Genomic DNA, 25,724 nt, shown 5'->3' on the forward strand with positions numbered 1-25,724 from the left:
CTGAAAATGTAGATAAAAGGCACAAGAACATGAATGACATGCCCTAGGACGTGGTAACGAGAGCTACAAAAACCAACCACTAAACTACAGAGACTGGCACTTGAGGATCAAGCATTGCAGATCAAGAATAACCATACTCTGCTTAAAGGGTTCCCTCAGCGACTAGAGCAGTGATCCCCAACCAGTAGCTCGTGAGCAACATGTTGCTCTCCAACCCCTTGGATGTTGCTCCCAGAATTCCAGGCTTGGAGGCAAGTTTTGGTTGTATAAAAACATGGGCGTCATTTTTTTGGCAAAACTAGGTGACAAAATTCGCCCATACCTAGTTAGAAACTTTGTTTCTTTTTCTGGCTGTTCAGTGCAGAGAAAAATTGTTCTTTCCAGTACAAATGAGGGACTGCAGGTTGAGTTGTCAAAAGAGGTACAGTCCCTCTAAAAACGGGACAGTTGGGAGGTATGCTTGTGTTGTTTCCCAACTCCTTTTACTTCTGAATGTTGCTCACAGTTTCAAAAGGTTGGGGAACCCTGGCAAGGCAGCCATCAGGGGGGGGACAGGGGGGAGAGTTGTAGGGGGCCCCGAGGGTAAGGGGGGCCCGGCCACGCCACACTTCTGACTGACTTCAGGAAGGCATGGACGTTTAAGGGACCCTGGCCACCAATTTTCTCAAAATGTGGGGGGGGGCCCTGGCCACCGTGGCCACCAATTTTTTTTTTTCATGTGGGGTCCTAGCCACCAATATCTTTTAATGGGGGGCCCTGGCAACAAATGATTTTTATGGGGGGCTCTGACCGCCAATATCTTTATTTTTTATTAACATGTGGGAACCCTAGCCACCAATATTTTTTTGTTTTTTTACTGTGTGGTGGGGGGTGGACCTGTGGGGTGGGGCTTGCGGTGGGTGCAGCCCAGGGGGCCCAGGAAATTTTGTCGTATGGGGCCCTGCGATTTCTGATGGCGGTCCTGATCCCTGGACTAGAGGGATATCTGCAATATGGGTTCCGGACATAAAACCCTGCCTGGGGAAGAACTAAAATCCTGCAATTGTTAAAACAAAAGGAAACCAATATATCCAGATCAGAAACGAACCACAACCTGGAGCTGGAGAAATACACGGTCCTCCGCACTAGGAGGCCCTAAAAAGACTTGGCCCACACTAGCCTAGTCCTGCAGCTTAATGGAAGTAGCCCACACCAGTTCTGACCAGAGTCAACTCCATACCAGAGATCAGCCAAAGATCCACCAACTCAATGCTGATAAACACATAATGAAGACTTAACCAGATGAACACCAACTCTGGGATATCCTAATCCTGCATTCCACTGTAACCATTGTAGGGATATCCTGGTACAGCCCAGTAGCTCCACCAACCACAAAATCTGAACTGGGCATACAACAGCACAAGGATCAGCTGCTGGATCAGCCAAATGTGACTTAAGGCCATCTACCAATAAGATATGTTGTTGCCCCAGCCAGCTGCTGCACAAGCAAGCAAATGGGACCCAAGCAATTACAGTGCTAGAGAAGACACCCACAAAAGCAGAGACCACTACATCTCAATCTGCACAATGCTACAGTTTATGCAAGGACTGAACCAAACCTGTGACCATACATTGAAGCTACTGAATCCAATATGCTACTGAACCAGCAAACAGCTGGGGTCACAATCCGAAATCAGGCATGCAAGAAGCTTATAGCCTACAAACACTGGTACCAACCAGCAATCATGCACAATCCACCAGCAAATGAGCCAGCCACCATACATGCCAACCACTGGTGGACAAGCCAGCTATTATGTATGCCAACATAGATGTGCACGGCCATTGTCACATTAGCAGGCCCTGATGCTAGTCAGCTGCAGTGTATGCAAAACACCAGAGTGGAATTCTACTACACAAGCAACAGTACATAAGCCAGCTATTGTTAATGCCACCCTTGGAGACAAGGCCACCAACTGCACTTGCACCTGACACAAAAGTAAATTTCCACACATGCAGCAATAGAGCACAAGCCAGTTATTGAACTTGCAAAACACTGGTCCACAAGCCAGCATTATTGCTAATAAGCAGTGGCATACAAGACCAAAAACAATGCATGCAATATAGAAGCAAAGGTCAGCTATAAAACCAACAATATATGACCAACTGCAGCTGCTGAATACCAATCCACAACAAAACTAGCTATGGGCTGCGAAAATCAGAGCAAACACCAGCTGATGGTACGACCTATGTTAGATCCAACCAAATAGCCAACCATGCCTACTGCTGGTGTAACCAGAACCATGAATGTAAGGATTGGAGACAAGACAAAACCAATGGCTGTTGTCCTGCCAATTCAATTCAGAGCCCTGCTGGCAGGCTGCTTGTTAGGAACAGACTCATTGGAAGGAAGGAGGTACCATACTGCTTCAGCAGTGCAAGCCTCCAGCCAACCCTGCAAGCACCCTGTGCAATAAAAGGCAAATATAACCTCTGTGTCTGCACAGAGGACAATAGAAACAATAGCAAAGAGGCCTAGAGGAGTATCTGCACCTTACCTGATAGCAGTAACTAGTCAGCAGGGTGGAAACTCTAGCTAAAGCCGTAATAGCTTTCAGCTAAGGGACATAATTAGCTAATTAACATGCAGACTTCTCAGTGTACTGAATGTTTCAACACCCTGTGAATACTGAGAAATCATATTCAGTTACCACGCTGCTTCAGCAGAGCGATTCACCAGCCAGTAGTGATGGGCGAATTTATTCGCCAGGCGCGAATTTGCGCGATTCGCGCCGAGCGAATAAATTCGTGAAACGCCCGTGAAAATTCGCGGTAAAAAAACGGGCGCCGGCGCCAAAAACGGGCACCGGCGTCAAAAACGAGACGCCGATGCCGTTTCGCGAATTTTTCGCGCGCGAAATTCGTGAATTTTTCGGCGAAGCAAAACAGCGCAAATTCGCCCATCACTACCAGCCAGCACTGAAACTACCTTGTGTAACAAAAGCCAATATAACTACTACGTTTTGCACAGAGCTCACAGACTCACAACATAAGACTTCAGATAACACAAGAAGTCACAGGAAGACAGGCATCTCACCAGATAGCTTAGGCTTGTCAGCAGGAATACTCCAGTCAGGTGGGACACTGCTTGTTAAGAGCAGACTTCACCTAACGAATAGTAAAGAGGTGGAGAGAAGCTGATGCTCTGGAATCTGTGCTGCTTTTAAAAGTACAGTTGCTTGTGTGTGGCGCAGAGCGGAGATCTGCTTAAAAATTCCTGCTTTAGAGTATTTCAAGTGGATTTATGCTCGGTTTGGCTCATAGGAATGCATATGTGTCCTTGCCCTTAGCATTGCCAAAGCAGGTAGAGGGTGAAATGGGTGGGGTTGGAGGGTCATTTTATGGGAAGAGGGGAAAGTCCTCATCTCTCAAAGTCTATGACAGAAGATATTATGCAGCTATTGTCATTGTGCCTCTTCTCCCAGAAGGAAGTAGAGTTGGAAATGGACCTCGCCCTCCATGTTGCTGGCACAGTCTGCTCTCCCAGGGCTTGTAGGTCTGTCTGTGCTGTCCCAGTTCTATTTCCAAGCCAATGGAAAGCTTCTGGGAGTCTGATATGGTAGGCCATAGGGCTGCTATTTTGTAAGTGTGCTCAATATGAGAGCGCCCTCTTCTCTTAAGCAAAACAGTAGGTGTAATTTGCCCAGCTCGGCCCAACAGGCACTTTTTGAGCTGCTCCTGTGTACCTGGAGAAGGGGCTTACAGAATTCCAGATGGAATATTTCTGTTGGGTTAGAGTCCCCTTTTGGATTGGTTTGGGTAAATGACAGGGATCCCACACTTAACTACCATAGAGGAGGATTATGATGATGACACTGTTTAAGATCTTAAGCCAGACTCTTACCGGTGGTTTAAGGTGGTACAGGTGTATAGAAACGCCTACAGAACCCTACATAGAAGTTTTTGTACACCTTGTCTTTTAGGACAGCTGTTGCTGGTTTAAAGCTTCCTGATTGCCTGATTTTTAGACCAAGGCAGGTATAGCTGTCCGTGTCACAGGAGGAACTTTTGCTTTGTTTGCTCTTCTTCTTCTGGAATACCATGACCGTTTTGCTTGGGCAGTGCCAATGTGTGCTGAACTTTTCCAGCACTGCCAGGCTGGATTGCAGGCCACTCTCTGTTGGTGGCGGGAGTAGGAGATCATCAGCATATAGCAGGAACTTCACCTCGGTGTCCTGTAGTTTTGATCCTGGTGCCGAGGAGGAATCTAAGGGGCAAATTAACTAAAGGGCGAAGTGGCTAACGCTAGCAAAAATTCGCCAGTGTGATGTAATTTCGTTATTTCGCCGATTTACTTACTTGTGCTGGCGTAAATTCGCTAGCGAAGTGGACCTTCTCTAGCGCTACTTCGCACTCTTACGCTAAGCTGCGCTATGGCAAAGGGACGTAACTAGGCTAATTCACTAACTTGCGCATTTTACTAAACGTTACCTCTTGCGCCAGACTTGCCTTCGCCACCTCAGACCAGGCAAAGTGCAATAGAGTAGACAGGGCTTGCTTCATTTGCTTCAAAAAAAGTTGAAAGTCCCAAAAAATGCCTTCTTTTACAATTACTATTGATGACATGGCATTAATCCTGTTAATTTGGCACACTGTCTGGGAGTTATCTTGGTCCAGTACCTTCTCTAACCATATTAATGCAACTGCCAAAACCTGCTGCTTTTTCCTATGTAATATTGCCAAGATATGATCCTTTCTTTCACAAGTAGCAGCTAAAACACTTATCCATGCCTTTATCCCATCTAATTTGAACCTTTTCAATTTCCTACTAATCTCAAACTCCCACCCCTCTGCTCTGTAATCAATCCTGAACTCTCCTGCTCTCTCCCAAGAGGAAACCTTTTCATCCACTGGTTAAATCCCTATCATTGCTGTCTGTTAAGTAAAGGGTAGCATACAAAATCCTTCTGCTAACAATCAAAGCCCTTCACTCCTCTGCTTCTCACTACATTTCTTCACTTGTCTTACTGTACATTTGTGGCTGTCTCTTTCGCTCTGCTCTGAGCCACCGTCTTCCCCATCTACATTCACTGCCATCTCTCTCTACCTTGTGGCTCCTTACTTTTGGAATTCTATCCATGAATTTCTCCAAAGGGAACACTCAAACAATCTTTTCAAAACAAAGGTCAAATCCTACCTCTTGAAACACCAGAACATATTGTACAAGCCAGACGGGATTTATAGTGGATGGCAGATATGTATCCCCGGTTTTTAGGCTCTGAGCCATCCATTTAAGAATGTTCCCTTTAAGAAACACCAGAGGGTTAAGTAGCCAGAAGGTGGGCTGGACAGCCAAGGGGTGTTTAAGGGAGTCAGCAACAGGTGTGGAGGTGTGTGAGAGAGTAGGAGCTTCGCAGGAGGGCTGGGCTGTATGGTTGGAACAGCTTTATTTCAGGGACCTGGGGGGGCCTGATAGCCAGGGGGATATTTTCCTGGTGTTTTCCCCACAGACCAAGCCTGGATAGTACCTTGGGGTAGTGAAAACTTAAAAACGCTGAAATAAGCTATTTTGTTTATTGCTGGACTTTATGTTGCTAAATGAAGCTGCTTTTCTTTCTGTTGCATTTTTGACTGCTGCTGGAAGCTCTTTGTGTTCAAAATAATTGGACAATAAGATCTGCTCGTTTGGTGAGGTGAGTGGATCTTTCCCCAATATGCCCACCCACGGCAGGGTGATATCGTGTTGATCCGAACGTTCCACAACTAAGAGAATGGGTGCAACCGGATGGTATGACCAAATAAACTAGCCGATTCGGTCCTTAATCACCAGAAAAATAAAACCTCCCCGATCGATATCTGGCCTATTTTTGCACTGATATCGATCAGGGAGACCTGTCGTAAGCCCCATACACTGCCAGATAAGCTGCTGAATAGGTCTAAAGGACTGATATTGGTAGCTTTAATCTGCCTGTGCATGGCCACCTTTAGGGCCAAAATCTCTGTACGCTTTTCTATTTCGATTTGTGTCTGCATGTTATCCACCTGCTAAGATTGTAAGCTCTTCGGGGTGAGGCTCTTCTTCTTACTGTGTCTTTTTAGCACTTAATCTCTGTCTCTGTCCTGTGTACTGTTCTACTCTGTAAAACTGCATATTCACGTAGGGCTTATAAAAACACCATTTTGCCATTATGGGGTTTATTTTTCTCTTTCAATAGTTTTTATTATTATTTTAAGAAGTAAAATAGATGACACACTAAGAAATATATGCTATTTTTTCTAGTGACCAATTTAAAAAGAGAGGAGAGGAAGATAGAGAAGAAAAAGTGGTGAAATTAAGAAAAGAAAACCCAGGACAAACTGTTTACTCCAGCATCAACATTAAAACAGGGGTTAGAACACTGTAAAATGAAAGAGCAGTTTAATTTTGAGTGAGTACAGTCCATTGTCTATATAAAAGATAAATGCATAAAAATGTATTGGAAAGTCTGATGTAATTAATCACAAAAAATATGAATGGATATTAGTCAGGCCCATTAGTTTTATATTGTGCAATGGTGTTAGAATCAGGAGCATCTAGACAGCAGGATAACTGTTCATTGCAGGGCTGTATTTAAGTCCGATGCCACCCTAGGCACTAGACCTAAACACGCCCTCTAACTCGTGTGTGAAGTCAGCACGTCGTGCATATCACGCACACACCGCGAAAGGGAAGTCAGGCGATGTGTGCGCGTGACGTCACTTCTGCCTACCAACCTATCCCTGACTGTTGCTTTAGACAGTTACAGAGTGGCAGCAATTTAGATTCTATATTTCAAGGCTTCATTGAAGTCAGAAGGTAAATGCATGCAAGGCAGGGTAATTGTCTTGAAGCTTTCTCTGCAGCAGACATGGAAATATTATAGTGACTAACGGAACAGTAATTATGTTTTTGTTTTTATTTTAAATAGATATGCCTTCACTGTCATGGCTAATATTACTGTGTATGCTGTGGCATGGCTGCTTCTACACTTTCACATGGGAGAGGACAAGCCAGAAAATATGGAAAATTTAAGCAGACAGGATATTCCCATTTTCAGGGTGAGTGCTGAAAAAACATATACAGTCATATGAAAAAGTTTGGGAACTCCTTTCAGCCTGCATAATAATTTACTCCACTTTCAACAAAAAGATAACAGTGGTCATTCATTCATACTGGGGGGTTTTCTGAACAAAGATTTTTAGTGAAACAGTTTTCAGTTGTATGAAATTAAATCAAGTGTGAAAAACTGGGTGTGCAAAAAATGTGGGTACCCTTGTAATTTTGCTAATTTGAATGCATGTAACTGCTCAATACTGATTACTGGTAACACCAAATTGGTTGGATTAGCTTGTTAAAGGGCAAGTAACACTAAAAATTCTAAAACCGGAAGTTACTGGTGATGCTGATGTTCAGCCGGTGACTTTTTATTAGCTTGTATCCTTCGCTGTTGAGCTTGGTAGCTGCTCACTCCCCCCTCCCCTCTTCTTTCCCAGCCACCTCGTTCCCCACACGGACTCACACAGAGCAGGCTCCGCCACAGCACCACATATCGTTTCGTTGCCGGAAGTTGCTGGGTCAGCTGCTGTTCAGCCTCTCTGCTCTCTCTCTGCACACACACCACGTAGCGGGCAAAGTTCATCACAGACTGTTCTGTGGCGCCATTCTGTGCACCGAGCAGAGGCTGAACAGCAGCTGCCCTGTAACTTCCGTCAGTGAGTCACTATGTGATATGTAGTACTGTGGCGGAGCCCATTCTGCTCTGTGTGAGTCTTTGTGGAGAACAAGGTGGCTGGAAAAGGAGAGGGAAGGAGGGGGGTTTGAGCAGCTACCAAGCTTGATAGAGAATGAGACAAGCTAATAAAAAGTCACCGGCTGAACAGCAGCAACACCAGTAACTTCCGGTTTTAGAAAGAAGCCGGCTAGCAGGACATTGGAGCGCGCACGTAAGTGCAGGTCACCACATCGCCGTTTTACAACAAACCGGAAGTGAGATTTCGTTGCTTTATTTATGTATTGGTTTTTAAAGAGAGTTAATTTGTCCAGGATAGCAGTATTATTGGAGGGGGGAGGAATGGATTTTTTACTTAAATTTTTTTAGTGTTACTTGCCCTTTAAACCTTGAACTTCATAGACAGGTCCAATCATGAGAAAAGGTACAGTATTTAAGGTGACCAATTGCAAGTTGTGCTTCTGTTTGACTCTCCTCTGAAGAGTGACAGCATGGGATCCTCAAAGCAACTCTCAAAAGATCTGAAAACAAATATTGTTCAGTATCATGGTTTAGGGGAAGGCTACAAAAAGCTATCTCAGAGGTTTAAACATTCCGTTTCAACTGTAAGGAATGTAATCAGGAAAAGGCCACAGGCACAGTTGCTGTAAAACCCAGGTCTGGCAGGCCAATAAAAATACAGGAGTGGCATATGTGGTGGATTGTGAGAATGGTTACAGACAACCCAAAGATCACCTCCAAAGACCTGCAAGAACATTTTGCTGCAGATTGTGTATCTGTACATTGTTCTATAATTCAGGGCAATATGCACAAAGAACATCTGTATGGCAGGGTGATGATAAAGAAGCTCTTTCTGCCCTCACGCCACAAACAGAGTCGCTTGTTGTATGCAAAAGCTTATTTAGACAAGCCACAGTCATTTTGGAACAAAGTGCTTTGGACTGATGAGACAAAAATTGAGTTATTTGGTCATAACAAAAAGGACTTTGCATGGCGGAAGAAGAACAATGAATTCCAAGAAAAACACCTGCTACCCACCGTCAAATTTGGTGGAGATTCCATCATGCTGTATGGCAAGTTCAGGGACTGGAGCCCCTTAAAGTCGAGGGTCGGATGAATTCAACCAAATATCAACAAATTCTTCATGATAATGTTCAAGCATCAGTCACAAAGATGAAGTTGGATAGAGGGGTTGGATATTCCAACAAGACATTGACCCTAAACACACTTGGAAATCTACAAAGGCATTTATGCAGAGGGAGAAGTATAATATTCTGGAATGGCGTCACAGACCCCCGACTTGAATATCATTGAAAATCTATGGGATGATTTGAAGCAGGCTGTCCATGCTCGCCAGCCATCAAATTTAACTGAACTGGAGAGATTTTGTATGGACGAATGGTCAAAAATACCGCCATCCTTTGACACTCAAAGGCTATAGGAGGCATATAGAGGCTGTTACATTTGCAAAAGGAGGCTCAACTAAGTATTGATGTAATATCTCTGTTGGGGTGCCCAAATTTATGCAACTGTTTCATCGTGTTATGATGCATATTGCATATTTTCTGTTAATCCAATAGACTTTGTCACTGCTGAAATACTACTGTTTCAGTAAGGCATATTATAAATTAAAAGGAAGTTCCCAAACTTTTTCCCAAGCTTCCCAAACTTTTTCATATAACTGTATAGAGTATCCTACATATTTCACAACAAGGATTAGTTAATCTTAAATCTTTAAACACAGTTTATTTAACACAATTCCATTTCAGTGAAGCTGATATTGGTGGTGGGGATAAATACACTGGATTAAAAAAGTAAAGGAGGATAAATACAGTGCAGTTGGTGGTCAGGATAAATACATTGGTGCAGAAGTGGGGACAAATACAGTGGAGCTGAAATTGCTAATGGGGATATATGCACAAGGTGGAAAGTGGAGATTAATACACTGGAGTGGACACGTTCATGATGATGTACCCACCAGACAGCAAATGATTATGAAAACAGACACAAAAGCTTGGATCAATACTGTATTGCTGAACTGTTTTGTAAATGATTTTGTGAGCAAATCACAGATGTTACCATTGATAATCAATATAAGTCCATGTGGGGGGGAGGAGCTAGCCAGTATGGACGTCTGAAGCATGAGCTCCGCATCAAGTTGTGCCTATAAACTTCATTATAAGCGGAAGACCGAGACTAAACAACCTTAACTCTGAGGGATAAAGGCTGGAGAGGTATGGGACCCAAAACTCAACACAAAAAAGGGAACGCATCAGTTACAGTGTACTTCACTACACGGCAGCGGAGCAGCATTCTACAACGAGTGCCATCTTTGATTCTAGGCCAGATAGCTATGCCATGCACGACACAGAAACAATCTTAAACTGTGTGGAATACCTGAGTCAGTGCAAGCTCAGGATCTGGAGGACAACCTGGCAGCCTTGCTTAAGGTAATTATGCCTAACACTCCAGACATTGAGTTAACAATTGACAGAATACACAGGATTCCTAAACCATGAAATTCCCCTGACTCAGCCCCAAGGGACGTGCTCACTAAATTGCAATGTTTCCATATAAAGGAAAAACTTTTACGCTCAGCCAGGTGCAAAGATAGTTGGTCAACAAAGTATGCTGACCTAGAAATAAACGCAGACCTATCCCAAGCAACGCTAGAAAATTGGAGAGCTTTTATGGAGGTCACTAAAATTCTACGGGACAACATCATCTCATACCGATGGGTGTTCAGAGTAAAACTTATAGTTACAAGGCAAGGCACCCAACCTCTCTCACATCACTTGAGGAGGCCAAAAAAGCCCTTCTGAGATGGAATATCCTACACCCCCACCTCTCCACCATGCTCCCCGCAGTACAAGCAAATCCAAAAGCTGCATAAGGAATGGCAGAAAGTGTAATGCAAATGGTTGATTTAAAGCCTGCTGAAATAATCTGAAATTCTTACCCAGGTCTATTACATCATGACTGAGGTTTAAAAAGATCAGAGAGTGCAATCCTCTTCCATACTAAAATTATTTTTTTTTGTGTTTCAAGTACTGTTGCTTGCACTACCAACGAAGGATCATCATTACCCCCCCCCACACACACACACACACATTTCCCAGTTCTTGTAATGACTGGGTCCCAACTGGGCGCAGTTCTACCTAGATACCTACGCCATGAAAAGGTACATTCATGTGATGTTTATATTGTTATGGTTTCATACTTTTTTACTTAACACAAAGCTGCATTTTTGCTATTTAACAGGTGATAATATACAAATACTGAAATATATTCTTTGCTTTCTTTTAATGGTACGGTTTAACAACTTAATTTGGAAGTTATAGAGTGTTGGGCCAAGAAACCCACTTTAAAAAACATCACCAACCAGCATTTCATAATAGAAGATTCCCGCATAATTTTCATGCTCTCTTGAGCACCAAGACCAAAGGAGTCTCTATATTAGTTAATTAGTGCAAAAATACCATTCCAGATGAATCGCATGTTGGCTGACCCTCTAGGCAGGTATTTATTATGAATTTGTATACTTGATAACCAGATGTATACGCTAATCAATGTATATGCTCCCAATGAAAATCAGTTGCAGTTTCTTAACAAAACTTTGACGCAACTTATGCAATATAGAAAAGACAAATGTGTAGTGAAGGGAGATATATAATCTAACACTAGGCCCCCTTGTGGATATACACAGATCCACCGCACAACCTCTCAACAAACAACAACTTATACAGGCCAGAAAACTTAGGGACTTATACCATAACTTTGCCCTCATAGATATATGGAGAGCTCAACACCCAAGTGAGAGGGACTATACATACCATTCTCCCAGATTCTTAACTCATTCAAGAATTGATGTTTTCAGACCCACAGCACAGACCACAAAGGCCTGGATAGGAACCCAAAGTTGGTCAGACCATGCACCAATTAGAATTGATGTAGGCCCTTTCCCTAATAGAAAAACACTAACTCCCTGTAAACTTAATGACTCTGTGTTTATACATACAGAAACACGAACATCTCAAACTGGCTCTAAACTCATATTTTCAAAACAATGTAACACCAGGAGTAGATTGCCAAACAATTTGGTTAGCACAGAAAGCCACTATGCGGGGGGGGGGGGGTATTATCTCACAGGCGTTAAACCTACGTAAACAAAGGGATGCTAGAAATGAATCATTGCAACAAGACATTAGGGACGCTGAACAAACGTACTACACACAACCCACAAAAGAACTAGCAGATAAAGGCTTAAAATGGATTAACAACAGCTACTCTTCATTAAGACAGAGTATAGGCTAAAACTTATCAGGTAGTTGTATTATACAAAGGGTAATAAAACAGACAAATTGTTAGCATCTCAACTGAGAAATAGGCAAGCCCACACTAGAATGCAGTTCCTAAAAGACCAACAACACAATATCTCAGACCCACTGAAGATTGCTAACCATTTCGCCTCCCACTACTCCTCATTATATAACTTATCCCACAACCTATACAAGAATCAATACAAACATACTTGAACTCTTTGCAAATTCCACATCCTACAGAAGCACAATGTGAACAACGAAATGCCCCGATAACCAAGGATGAAGTTACCCAAGCTATAAAATTCTTGAAGTTAGGTAAAGCACCTGGGCCGGATGGCTACACTACTACATATTATAAATTATATGCAGATATTCTAATCCCTCATTTACTGAAATTATTTCAATCTATTATGGATACAGGGCAAAACAATCCTGAATTCCTCCAGGCACATATCTCGACCATCCCCAAACCAGGTAAAGCACTAGATCAATGTCAAAATTATAGACCAATTCGATTATTGAAAACAGATCCCAAACTTTATTCAAAGATACTAGCTTTACGTTTAAATAAAGTGCTACCATCTCTCATACACTATGATCAAGTGAAATTTGTGCCTGGACTACAAGCCCCTGAAAATACTAGGAGATTCCACAACTTATTACATATTATCAAGCGGGAGAAAATTCTGGCCTTACTGCTATCCCTGGATGCAAAGAAGGCTTTCGACAGGATCCACTGGGGATACATGACACAAACCCTTACCAAATTTGGATTGGGCGAGACCTTTTTAAAGGCATTGACCCCACTCTATTCCAAGCCTTCAGCTAAGGTCTTGGCCTCGGGGGTCCTGTCGAGCACCATCAATATCTCCAATGGTACTAGGCAGGGGTGCCCTTGTCCCCCCTGATTTTTGCTCTTATGGTCGAACCACTAGCTATTAGGCTTAGGCAAAATCGAGACATACGAGAGGTCCCCACAAAATCGGGCTATAACACAATAGGACTATTTGCAGATGATATCATGCTCTCTCTAAACAACCCACACATAACACTACCTAACATTTTTTAAGAATTACAATCTTTTTACTATATCTCTTGGTACAAGATTAATTCACACAAAACACAGGCCCTACCAATTAATATCCCTGATACGAGAAACTACAACTTAAAGGTAACTACTTATTTGAATGGAGAGACGCATCAATTACTTTCTTAAGGTGGCCATACATGGGCAGATAAAGCTGATAATATCGGTCGCTTAGACCAATTTGACAGCTTATCTGCCAGTGTATGGGGCTTCCGACGGGTCTTCCCGATCGATATCTGGCCACGATATCGATCGGGAAGGTTTGATTTTTGCCCGACCGACCCGTTGGAGCCCCTTGGCGTATCATAATCCGACCGTCCGACCATACGGCCGAATGTTCGGATATAGCCCTGCCGTTTAGTGGCATATCAGGGAAAGATACGCTCGTTTGGCGATGTCGCCAAACGAGCGGATCTTGGAGTCTATGGCCACCTTTAGGAGTTAAGTTAACAAAAGACCCGGAACTACAATACAAACAAAACTATATTCCTTTACAGAAAACTATTTAGGATGGCTATCTTGGAAACCTCTATACATTTAATGGATAGGCAGAATAAACACTGCAAAAATGAATGTTTTGCCAAAAATTCTATACTTATTTAGAACTATACAGATTGATCCCCCACCACAATACAAATGAATGATATGGGGTGGGAAAAAACCTTGCACAGCTGCCAAACCAGCCTCTATAGGGGACCTAGTACTGCCAAATGTTAATATTTACTACAAAGCATCTATGGTGGACACAGCCATCAAAATGCATAGCCCACTGACTTGTAGACAATGGCTAGATTTGGGAACAGCGGAAACAACAAACAACCGCATCTCCCAACTATTATGGACTCCACCACAATATAGACCAAAACCATCCTCCTTGCTGCCCACCGCCACAACAGTGATGAAAATTTGGGACAAGGAGTGAACCAAATCAGACGCTATCAAACCACTTTCCCCTAGAGCACCATTACAAAGCCTTCAGTATTTCCTTCAGGAATTGCCTATACTATCTTGGATAGCTAAAGGTGTGCACACGATCATGGACTTATATGGAATACGCACATATTTAACATTCCAGGAACTGCAGGATACATAAAGACTCACTGAGTTGGACAGATGTACACATATAAGGATAACACACCTGATCAAGAAGCACATACCAAACTACAAAACTCGCCCACAACAATCCAGTCTAGAACACACATCTATTTCTGGATGTTCCATGAAAGGAACACTCTACAGATGTTACAAACTTTTTGTCACAGATCCTCCGGAATACAAATATCCCTAAATGATAAAATGGTATAGGGACTTACAAATAACTTAAAGTCCAGATCAATGGCATGATGCAGCACGAATACTTTTGGGGATAACTAGGTGTACAAACCATATTGAATACCATAAAAAATTGATATATAGGTGGCATCTTACACCTCAGATCTTGAAGAGACACTCACCGCTATGTTGGAGAAATTGTGGTCAGGACGGAACTCCGGAGATCACTATACCACATAATAAAACAAGACCTTAAAGGGCACCTATCGCAGCCAAAATCTAACACATATTAACAATCTGACCAGTACATGTTTAATAAAACTACATATATAGTTTTTTGAAAAAACTGCAGGTTTTAAAAAAAAAAAATAAAAACTTTGTCAAATGGGTTCCACTGAGGGAGGCCATACTGTGACTATAACAGAGACTCTAATATGCAAATTTCAGGAGCATGCTCAGATTGTAACACTGCTTTGAGTATTCTACCCAGAATGCCTTGTTTAAGTAAACTTCTCCACTAGAAGTATTAGGATATTTCCTTATCTTGTCCCCTGCTGGTAAAGTCATTATGCAAATGAAGGGCACACACTAACTTCCAGCAGGTGGCAGTACTACTGAACAGCAGCTAACACACAGGTTTGGCTGATTTGAAAATAGCTTAGAAGGGTTGATAAGCAACAAGGAATTTCAACTGAGCATGTGCGAGATTTCAGAGCTACAGTTGGCTGGGAAGATATAGGTAGGAGGAGCCAGTGAAATCCAAGATGCCTGCCTCAGCTAGAACTGCAGGGGAGATAGGGCAGATCTTGCAGAAGGTATAGTGAGCTGATGATTTACATTATACAATTCTAACTGTTTTAAAAATCGGATTTCTTGAACTTTCACATAGTGTATTTACTTAGTAAATGATTTTGGTCATGATTGGTGCCCTTTAAGATAGCTATTCCCCACGAACCACAAGTGGCCTTGCTTTTGATATTTCCAGACCATGTACCTAAATATACTAAGAAATTACTTTTCCACCTCTTTAACTCCACCACAACCATGATAGCCAAATATTGGAAACCAGTAGGTTCTTAGGTTCTATTCAACTGCAACAACTAGTTGCCCCTATAGATGCTAGAGCAGCAATGGAACTAATGTCAGTACACAATGAAAATAGAACTTCCACTTATGACGCCATATGGACACCTTGGCTCAGGCCCGGACTGGCAATCTGTGGGTTCTGGCAAATGCCAGAGGCTGCTGTATGGTTCCATAGAAAGTTACCATATAGTGGGCTGGTAGGGGGCTGTTTGGGCTGGTAGAGGGCTGTTTGGGCCTCTATGTACTTAGAATGGCAGGGCCTATTTTGACTCCCAGTCCAGGCCTGCCTTGACTAATGTATAGAAACGAACAGAGCACAACCCACAATGCAACTAATACTATCCATACTTTGCAGGGATCAAGTTTAGCAAATTTGCAGCATAATTGACAACACTGTGATAAAATGCAGCTTTAGAAAAGAGGTATAGGTTAAATAACATTATTATTTTAATTTTTCTCACTATTTATTAGTTCATGTTTCAATACTGATTTGTGTTTTTTCTTGATATTTTCTTGTGTAAATAAGATAACAGCATAAGTATAACTACTATGGTGACCTTGAGTTTGATATGTGAAAGGTACAATATGTGAGCAAAATGTTATTCTTTTCTACTGATCAAAATCAATAAAAGAAGTTTAAAAAAAAAAAAATAAGTCCATGTGTTCAGTCCAATGGGTATGGGTATCTAACCATTTTGAATGTACAGAATGAAGTTTCACTGGAGAAGAAATGTATTCAATTTCTTAAATAATTTATTGACGATGCATAGCACTACATGTTTCGGACCACTTGGGTCCTTCTTCTGGTGCAGTTAACAACATACTGAGTGAACTAGGCTTTTAATGCCAGCATTCCCTGCCCCACACCAATCATGTGATCAAACAATTATATACCCGCTCCATCTTCTGGCCAGGTATATGTATTACATTATGATTAGATTCCGCAAACTACATTTCAGTCTATCCAACAACTCACCATCATTGTACATATAGTGTTTTATCCTACCATCTGGTTGTTTGCAGTTCAAAAGTAACTGTCTATAAATTGTATCGAAGTAACCAGATGATAGTATCTGTCTGTAAAAAAAGTGGTACAATTAGTATAAAAATTGTCTCAAGATACAAAACATAAATGTTTTAAAAAGCATTTCAAGCTCCAAGCTTGTTCATTCCTTTTGGTTCTACTGTATTTAATAATTCTATCCATTTGGCTTCTTGCTGTAATAGCAATGTTTATCTGTCACCCCTCTAATAGGCATGTTCACCTTCTGTAAGGCCATCCATTTTAGGCTCACTGCGCTGTGTCTTTCATTAAAGGAATGTCTGCCAACCTGTGTATGTGTCTTTTTATTGTTCAGATCAAAAGAAGTAATAGACCTCTTATGTTCTCCAATTCTAACCTTGACTGTTTGGGTCGTTTGTCCCACGTATAATTTGCCACATGGGCACTTTAGGGCATATACTACGTGATCGAAATTGCCGGTATTATATTGTCTAATGGGAATTTTATGTCCTTGGTGTGGATGTGTGATATATTCACCTTTTATTATTGAGTTGCACTATTTAAGATATTTAATACATCTGCTCTCTAGTGAACCTTCATTATCTACGTGATACTTTATCTCTGGATTTGGCAAAACCAGATCACTGTTTGATTGAGCAGCTAACGATTTTACACACGGTTTGTGGCTTCAAATACATTCTACTTTGAACAATTGTCTGTTTCATAAGAAATTTAAACATATGTCACAGTAAGGTGATGTTACTGTGTATCTGCCAGTTGTAGAAACTTAGTAAGCAATACTTGAATTTATGGACTTATATTATATAATATATATATTTGGACTTATTTTAAAGCATTACTGCGACACCTAGTGGTGTGACTGATAAAATGTTTTCACACGTAACTGTTTGAACTACTGTATTTTCACAGGGCAACCCTTTTGAAATAATAACAGTGGTATAAAGGTGATACCTTTATTGGCTAACTAATATAATCATAGCAAGCTTCCAGAACATTAGTTCCTTTTTCAAGCTGATTACAATGAAGCTGTGGTGTTCTCTGGTATATATTCAGCTCCTAGGTCAAATGACCAACAAAAAGGAATATCAATCTATGTGTAAGGTATCAAAGTCATTTACGAGGGGATCTGCAAGAGACAAGTAGATAAGGTATAAGATAATATGGGTCAAAGAGGCAGAGTATAAATTAGGGCTGAATTATTGGAGTATAGAATCAAAGGAATTCCATATGATCTCTTAGTCCATATCCAGACATGTTGGTATTTCTGACCTGGTGCAGTCCTTTCTTAGTCCCCATAATTAGCCATAAATCCAAGGCCCAGGTTTAGTCCATTCTTCAGAGAATTGCAAGTTTCCATTAATTTGTATTCCCACACTTTTCTTTCATTATCTGTTTTAAAATTGCCCTTAAGAACCAAAATATATAAAATATATATATATTAAAATACGTTTTGTACTGCCCCCTATGTCCATGACACCCATACCCTTTTCCCGCTTAAAAATGGTTGTGGTTGTTTGTTTCATTCAATTTAAGAAAGGCTAGGGACCTAGCTGAAACGTTAGTTTATTTTTTGGTTTGAATAAAACATTTTTTTCTCCATAAGTCCTGTGAGTGCTAGCCTCTCTTGAGCCATTGTAAATACTAATACCTATACACGTGCTGTGCCGGCATTCCATGTTCTATATCATAACCTAAAACTGCACTGTGGTTTAAAGTTTTCCATTACTACACATTGAGGCCACTAATACTGTGATTTGCATTGGACGTTCTGTTTTCCTGTTGTTCTTTGGTAATGTGCAGCATTTTGTTCTGTCTCTTTTATTGCCTGTCCTGTTTTTTCTGTAGTGGGACATTTCAGACACATAATTAGAAAGACTACATTTAAAGAAAGCCCCAATATATTGTTTGGAGATAAACCAATATTTAGAAACACATTTGTTTTTTCCAAAAAGCCATGGTTTCCCTGTAGCACTGTGCTCCAGTGTAAAAGTCTCTCACTTCACGTCTGTAGACCTTGCATCCATGCACTAAAAATCTTCCAAGCCTGGCGCTTGCACATAATTGCAGAGAATAAGCCTCCCCAGCTCACGTGATCAGTGCTTCCATGGATTTCTGCTTGCTAGCAGTGGGCACATGCACACAGGTACTAGCAGTCATTTTGATGATACAATCAAAACAAATATGGCAGCTGCCAAGCATGATGCAGAGACTAGCTTGAAATAACAGATTTTCAAGAAAGTAAGGGCATTTCAGGAGTAAAATAACTTAGCGGTTGAGATGAAGTGGTATAAGTGGGGTATAATTCAACGCACTGCTGTACCCAAACTGTACTGTATATGTGGGTACAGGTCCAACACTGCTTGTGCCTATGGAGGGACATACCATTATCCTCTGGAGTCTTTAAGGAACAACACACACACACAAGGTGTCTCTCCAAGCAACCCAGACTGGCTCAGTAATGTCATCTGTTGCACAATTACTCTTTCTTCTTTTGCCAGCAGATAGAAATTTTTGACCTTGGCTATGTGTTTGTGGTCATTGTGTAGAAAACATTTGGGACTGATCAGGTGCCTCCCTGATGGTGTTATATGATGGATAAGAAACTGCCTGTACATATTAGCAGCGAGTGTGTCATCAATTTTGTCCAAATCATCAATGTAATTTACCTTAATGCATCATTTGACCTGCAAGGAACCGCTAGCAGACCATATTCCATCAAGTATCATCTTGCGCTTTGGCAGACAACCTGTTAAATCATTAAACCAGAGCACTTGCTGCCATTGCTACGTTCCCCACATCTTGTGTTTTTTTTATGTGTAGCTGATTTGTTTTGTTTTCATCTCATAAGGAATGGCTTTTTGATCACGACTCATTCATCAAGAATGCTTTTAATAAGAGTCCTCCAGACTGTAGATCAGGAGTGCCCATACTTTACTTATGCATGGTCTACTTTTAGTGATGTTGTCCCATTATTATCTACATCCATAAAAGCATTGTTAGCATTTTTTAGCATTCTGTTCCTTGGAAAATATTACTTAAATATTGATTTATGAGAAAATGTACATTGCTGCAGAGGGGGATGTTTATTGGTAGCAGCAGACAGAACAGGTATTTACAAGTGAATCAGGATCAGAGGAAGCACAGAAGATGGTGTGGAGAGGCTAGAACTGAGCGAATTAGAGCAGTTATATCAACAGCACGGGTGTTACGAAGCAGAATTTTTTGCTGAGGTTTAGCAGAGGGGGAAATGTGCGTGATAGAAAAAAAGATAGTCATCTGAAAGAAGGAAAGGATTACTGCTAAATGCAGAAAGATTTAAGGTTTTAGTAAATACCAGATCAAGGAAGTGACTATCATTATGAGTTGTATTTGTCCATTGCTGGAGGTCAAAGGAGGTAGTTAGATAGAGAAATCATGAGGGCCAGGACTGAGACGCGTCATCAATGTGACAGTTGAAGTCACCCAATATAATCGCAGGGCTGACAGAACATTCTTTTTTCAGTTCAGTTGGTTTCAGATAATTCACCAGAAATAAAGACTTTTTCCAATTATTTTCTATGTGTGACTGTTTCCCTAATATTCAAGTGTAAAGTGTCATTTTTCATCTTCTAAAGCAACCATGGGGGGGGGGAGTTGCAGACCCTGTAAAGTGTTCTAAATTTATACATTTAGTTGATACTTTTCTTCTCTTTTTCCTTGCTTAGCAGAATTCCTGGGTTTCATTAAAGGACCAGTAAAATACATTTTTTTTTAAAATTTGTTTCTTTGTAACGAAGAAAAAAACTCCAAGACAGTTTTAACTTTTAAATCGCAAAGCTGCTATTAAGAAATTGCTTAGCGATTCTCTGCATGCGCTCCTCTTCAGACAGGGCGACGATCCATTGTGCGGCGCTCGTTTTCTCCTCCCTGGCTATCTTCTATAGAAGGCAGGAAGGAGAAATCGAGCGCCGCACAATGGATCGTCACCATGTCACCGTTTCTGAAGTGGAGCGCATGCATAGAATCGGTAAGTAATTTATTAATAAAAGCTTTGCGATTTAAAAGTTAAAACTGTCTTGGTGGGGTTTTTTTTCTGGTACAAAGAAACAAATTTAAAAACATTTGTTACTGGTTCTGTAAAGGCAAGTTAGAATTGATACAATAGTAGCTAATATTCCACAGATGCTGATGAAAAATGTATCAACTAGATGTTGCAAAATTGTAACCGTTTAGAGTCCGCACCTGAATTACTGAGCTGCCACACTGAAACCAGACACAAGAACATTAAATTTTAAACTTAGATTTTGGTAAATTTTTGGTGAAAAATCGTTATTTCTGGTAAACTATCTTAAAACAACTAAACTAAAAAAACTATAAACAACTGCCACACGTGCAGAGAGAAGGAGAGATCACCAGCTGCCTCAATGGCAAAGAGCTACAGAGATTTAGTGCAGTAGACTTAATGGATTAAAGTAGATTTGTTAAAAACAGAGTGAGATAATAAGAAGCTCAAGAGAATGGGAGATGAGCAGAGAGGAGAGTGGGAAATTGAATACGTGTAGAAAGGTTAGTGGCATTTGTCGGTTTAAACAGAGAGGGTCCATTGCGATGGCAGATAGGTATATGGAAGTGACCCTGATTAGGAGAGAGATTGCCTGCAGCAAGTAATAGCAGAAGAGAGAGGGAGGGGGAGCAGGTGGGGGAAAGATTTGAAATGTTTGTGCTTTCGTGAGGCAGTATTTGGAGGTTCTACACTTGTAAGAAAGGTTAGAGGCATTTGTCGGTTTGAACATAGAAGGTCCATTGCGTTGGCAATGGCAGATAGGTATATGGAAGGGACCAGGATTAGGAGAGAGATCACCTGCAGCAAGCAATAGCTGAAGAGAGAGGGAGGGGGGAGCAGGTGGGATTTGTCAGTTTTGTGCTTTTGTGAGGCAGTATTTAGAGTATATAAAGTATAAACGCTGCAGTGTTTGGAATGGAGCAGAGAGGGAGATATTAGGATAGAATAGGTACAGTCAGCTGGAAGGAAAGGAAGGAAGCTACCTTTGGAAGCACAAAGATGGCTGACACCATTAACAGGATTAGTGTCATTCTGCCAGTAGATCTTGTGAAGTGATCTTCAGATCACTTGTGAGTGATTCACGCTTGCGCTGCTTTCCCAAATCATTTCTTAAGATATACAGAGATTAGGCTGGGCCCTTCGTGAACACATGACTGAGGAATTAGAGCTGATTGGAGCTAGTTAACTAACAAATTAAATCACTCAGCCGGGTCTCAGGACAAGAGTAGCATAAGAGTGAAGATAGTCCCAAAGTTATCATCACAGAACTACAAAGTTTGTTTAAAGAAGTTTACGAGGGGACATAAAATCAACAAATTGGGTGTACAAGGGAACATAGACATGAAATATTGAAAAGTAGAAGAAATAATATAGTGCAACAATTACCAGTAGTACGTGCAAAAATGCAGTATTCAGAAGATCTGCACAAAAAGCCCCACCAAAGGGTCTATTTTGTAAAATCAGTATTTTCACTTTTCTTCATTCATTTGTAACACTAAACATGTTTATAGAACATAAAAATGTATAAATCACGGGGCCCTGAACAGCCCCCAAGCTCCATCCCAGATCCTGCCCACTCCACACCACAGTTAAAAGACAACACAGACATCAGCGCTAAAAACTGTAACCCCCCCATACACACACACAAGTCATAAAAAGCCATTCATGGTCAGGGCCCCCTTTAAAGTTAAAAAAAAATAATTGGTGACCAGGGCCCCCCTATAAGTTTAAAAAAAAAAAATTTGTGCAAGGGCCCCCATAACAGTTTTTTAAAAATCATTGGTGGTCAGGGCCCCCTATACGTAAAAAAATTGGAGCCAGCCCCCCCCCCCTACAAGTTAAAAACAAACATTATAGACCCAGAGAATATTTTTTTTAAAAAACATAGGTGGAAAGCCTATAGAATATAATAATAATACATTGGTGGCCAGGGGTATAATAAAAAACAAAACAAAAAAAACACACATTGGTCTTCAGAACTGAACTCGTGGCTCCTTTCACAACTTCGGGTCTTTATATGGATTCAGGACTTCCATTTCGGCTCCTTTCGTGACTTTGGGTCTTTTCGCGGCTTTGACACTTCAAGTTCGGCTCCTTTCGTGACTTCGGCTTATCGACTTAAACTTCGGCTGTTCGGGAGATGCTCCATGGCTTCGGCGCTGTCCCCCTGATGGCGGCCCTGGATATAGTACTGATAAAGTTATAGTGACACCTCTAGTTTTTTGCTTAGATCTCCACTTTGATGGCAATAACTATTCATCACAAAATTACTGATGAAAACCCACAAATTAGTAAACTATACTATTTTTCAGCCTCTCTTATCTCACACCAACTCCTGCAAAAAACTCCTCTGTCTGAAAATCTCCTCTCCCACACTGCTCAGGTTTTTTTGTATTTTTTCAGATGGTGTTTTTAACTCAATTCCTCTTATTAGGTCTCTTTCCTGCCTGCTTAGCGGTACCTGCACTAATGATCTACTACAGCTCTGGGGGTTAAAAGATTAATCTTTCAAACAGTCCTGGCACACATCATTCTGTTTGTGCAGGGAAGGCAGGCAGGCAAGGGCCAACATAATCAAGAAAGCCAGAATAAGTTAAAAGCACCATTTATAAAATTGGGCAACCTAGAGCGGTACAGAATAGAGGTTTTGCAGTGTGCGGAGAAGTATAGTCACATACCTGAACATGAAAGGAAGCAGCAGCACTTTGATAAGGAGGCTGTAAACCCTGAACCTGTGTGGTATAAGTGGACAACACCATTTAACTGTACCGGATTCATCCTGTCAGTCAAGTATTTAACTTCCGCCTTGCACGCTCTGTTTGACAAGCCCATGGAACCATAAGAACAGGTCAGAGTCTGACACTATCTAATAGAGAAGTGACCTATGTCCAATTTACATAGAAAGAGGTCACATTGAGGAAAATGGTCTAAAGGACATATGCATATTTTGATGCAGAATTCAATTATGCTAAAACACGAGAAGTGTTACTATCTCTTTAAGTGCATATCTTCAGAGGAGAAAAAAGAAAGTTGAATGAACAGTCCATTTAAGTGCAAAAACTAGGTATAAACTGCTGTGTGTTGCACCTGAAAAGAGAACTAAAACCCCTCAAACATAAACCCCCATTCACTGCCCCCCATCAGCCACATACCCACAGAGTTTATTACAAGGAAAAGTGTCCCTGTTTGTAAAGCTGACCTGTAAATGCAGAGTAGCACAGCAACAGGCGCAATCTTCTGTATCGTCAGGTTTTCTTTGGATCAGTTCTCCCGACCTGGAGATTGCTGGCACATGCACAGTTGAAGCAAGCTCTATGTCAATGAACTTATCCAAAGAAAACCTGAATATAAAGAAGATGGCCCACCCACCCCTTCTTTATCCACAAAAAAAAATGGATCCAATACAGAACCCTGTAGTATCTCATTAAGAACCCTACTCCATGTAGATAATGTACCATTAATAACCACCCATCTATGTAAAAACAGCATTACTAATACCAACAGATCTTAGTTTAGAAAGCAGTGGGGCACTGTAACACTTCGGCAAAATCCAAACAGATCACATCTACTGCAGCCCCACTGTCCAACTTCTTACTAACCTCATCATAAAAAGCAATCATTTTTGTCTGAGAGGAACTATCCTTCATAAAACCATGCTGATTATTGCTTATAATGCCATTCTCCAGAATATAATCTTCTAATATGATCTCTTAAAAAATCTACCAATAACTACACCAATAATACACCACTGTTTTCAATTGTGTTCACTCTCTAATTTTATGCTTTCTGTTTTGTGTTTCCTAGAAACTGCATATTTTGGTACACTGTCAATAGTGGGAGAAACAGTGCTGTTAATTTTAACTTCTGAGTTAAATTGAAACTCTTTTGAGCAGGGTCCTTTTATTTCTTGTACAGGTATTGGTTCTGTATTTTATATATGAAAATAGAGAGGGGATGCACACTCAATAAAGAAAATAATACTTAATAAACAAAGGTGGTATTTTAAAATGATCTTTTATATAGTGTACAGTAAACAAATATACATCAGGTATATTATGCACAACAGTATTAGCACAAATACATACATACCACCAAGTTACAAGATCAAGGCAAAAAAGGGACAAACCACAGGGAGCAAATACACTTGCCAATGAAAATTTGATGTTACTGGTCGTTAAAGATAAGATGTAGACTTAAAGGAATAGTTCAGTATGAAAATAAAAACTGGGTAAATAGATAAGGCTGTGCAAAATAAAAAAATGTTTCTAATATAGTTAGTTAGCCAAAAATGTAATATATAAAGGCTGGAGTAAACAGATGTCTAATAAAACAGCCAGAATCCAACTTCCTGCTTTTCAGCTCTATAACTCTGAGTTAGTCAGCGACTTGAAGGGGGGCCACATGGTACATTTCTGTTCAGTGAGTTTGTAATTGATCCTCAGCATTCAGCTCAGATTCAAAAGCAACAGATATGACCCATGTAGCCCCCCCTCAAGTCTCTGATTGGTTACTGCCTGGTAACCAGGGTAACCAGTCTGTGTAAACCAAGAGAGCTGAAAAGCAGGAAGTAGTGTTCTGACTGACTTGTTATACATCAAATCACTCTAGCCTTTATACATTGCATTTTTGGCTAACTAACTATATTAGAAACATTTTTTATTTTGCACAACCCATCTATTTAGCTAGTTTTTATTTTTACACTGAACAATTCCTTTAATTGCACATCCACATTGTTATAGAGTATGTATCATCACTTTATCCTGAATACTAATCTATGTTTGTAAAATTACAACCACACTGAGGTAAACTTTTATTAGTTCTATTAAAATAGCTATTATCACTGGGAAAATAGTAGTTTCCCTCCTTGGGGTGTGGAAATAGTAGCTGCTGCCTTAAATAATATGTTCTTACTAGTCCTCCAATATATTATTTCATGTATGTACATTTCACTATTTAATTGTATTATTTTGTGTGTTCAGTATACACAAAAACTCATATTATATTGCCTTTGTTTTCTTCCCCAAGAGTACATTTACAGTAAAAATGCTGATTAGTAGTGATGGGCGAATTCCCCCGATTCACCACTGGAGAGTAAATTGCGAAAAGTCAATTTTTTTTTTTGGACACTGCCGCGTTTTCGCTGACGTCCAAAAACGAGACACCGGCA

At 40.8% G+C, this 25,724-nt stretch overlaps 1 protein-coding gene across 1 annotated transcript in view; it reads left to right on the top strand.

Moving 5' to 3' along the window:
* mfsd12.L (major facilitator superfamily domain containing 12 L homeolog) overlaps window positions 1–25,724 on the top strand; it is an 87,371-nt gene that overhangs the window by 33,646 nt on the left and 28,001 nt on the right. The window contains 1 exon segment of the mRNA NM_001091125.1: window positions 6,924–7,053. Within this exon segment, the coding sequence (NP_001084594.1) occupies window positions 6,924–7,053 (130 nt within the window).

The sequence above is a fragment of the Xenopus laevis genome, chromosome 1L (genome assembly GCF_017654675.1).
Source record: "Xenopus laevis strain J_2021 chromosome 1L, Xenopus_laevis_v10.1, whole genome shotgun sequence".
Classification (NCBI taxonomy): Eukaryota; Metazoa; Chordata; class Amphibia; order Anura; family Pipidae; genus Xenopus; species Xenopus laevis.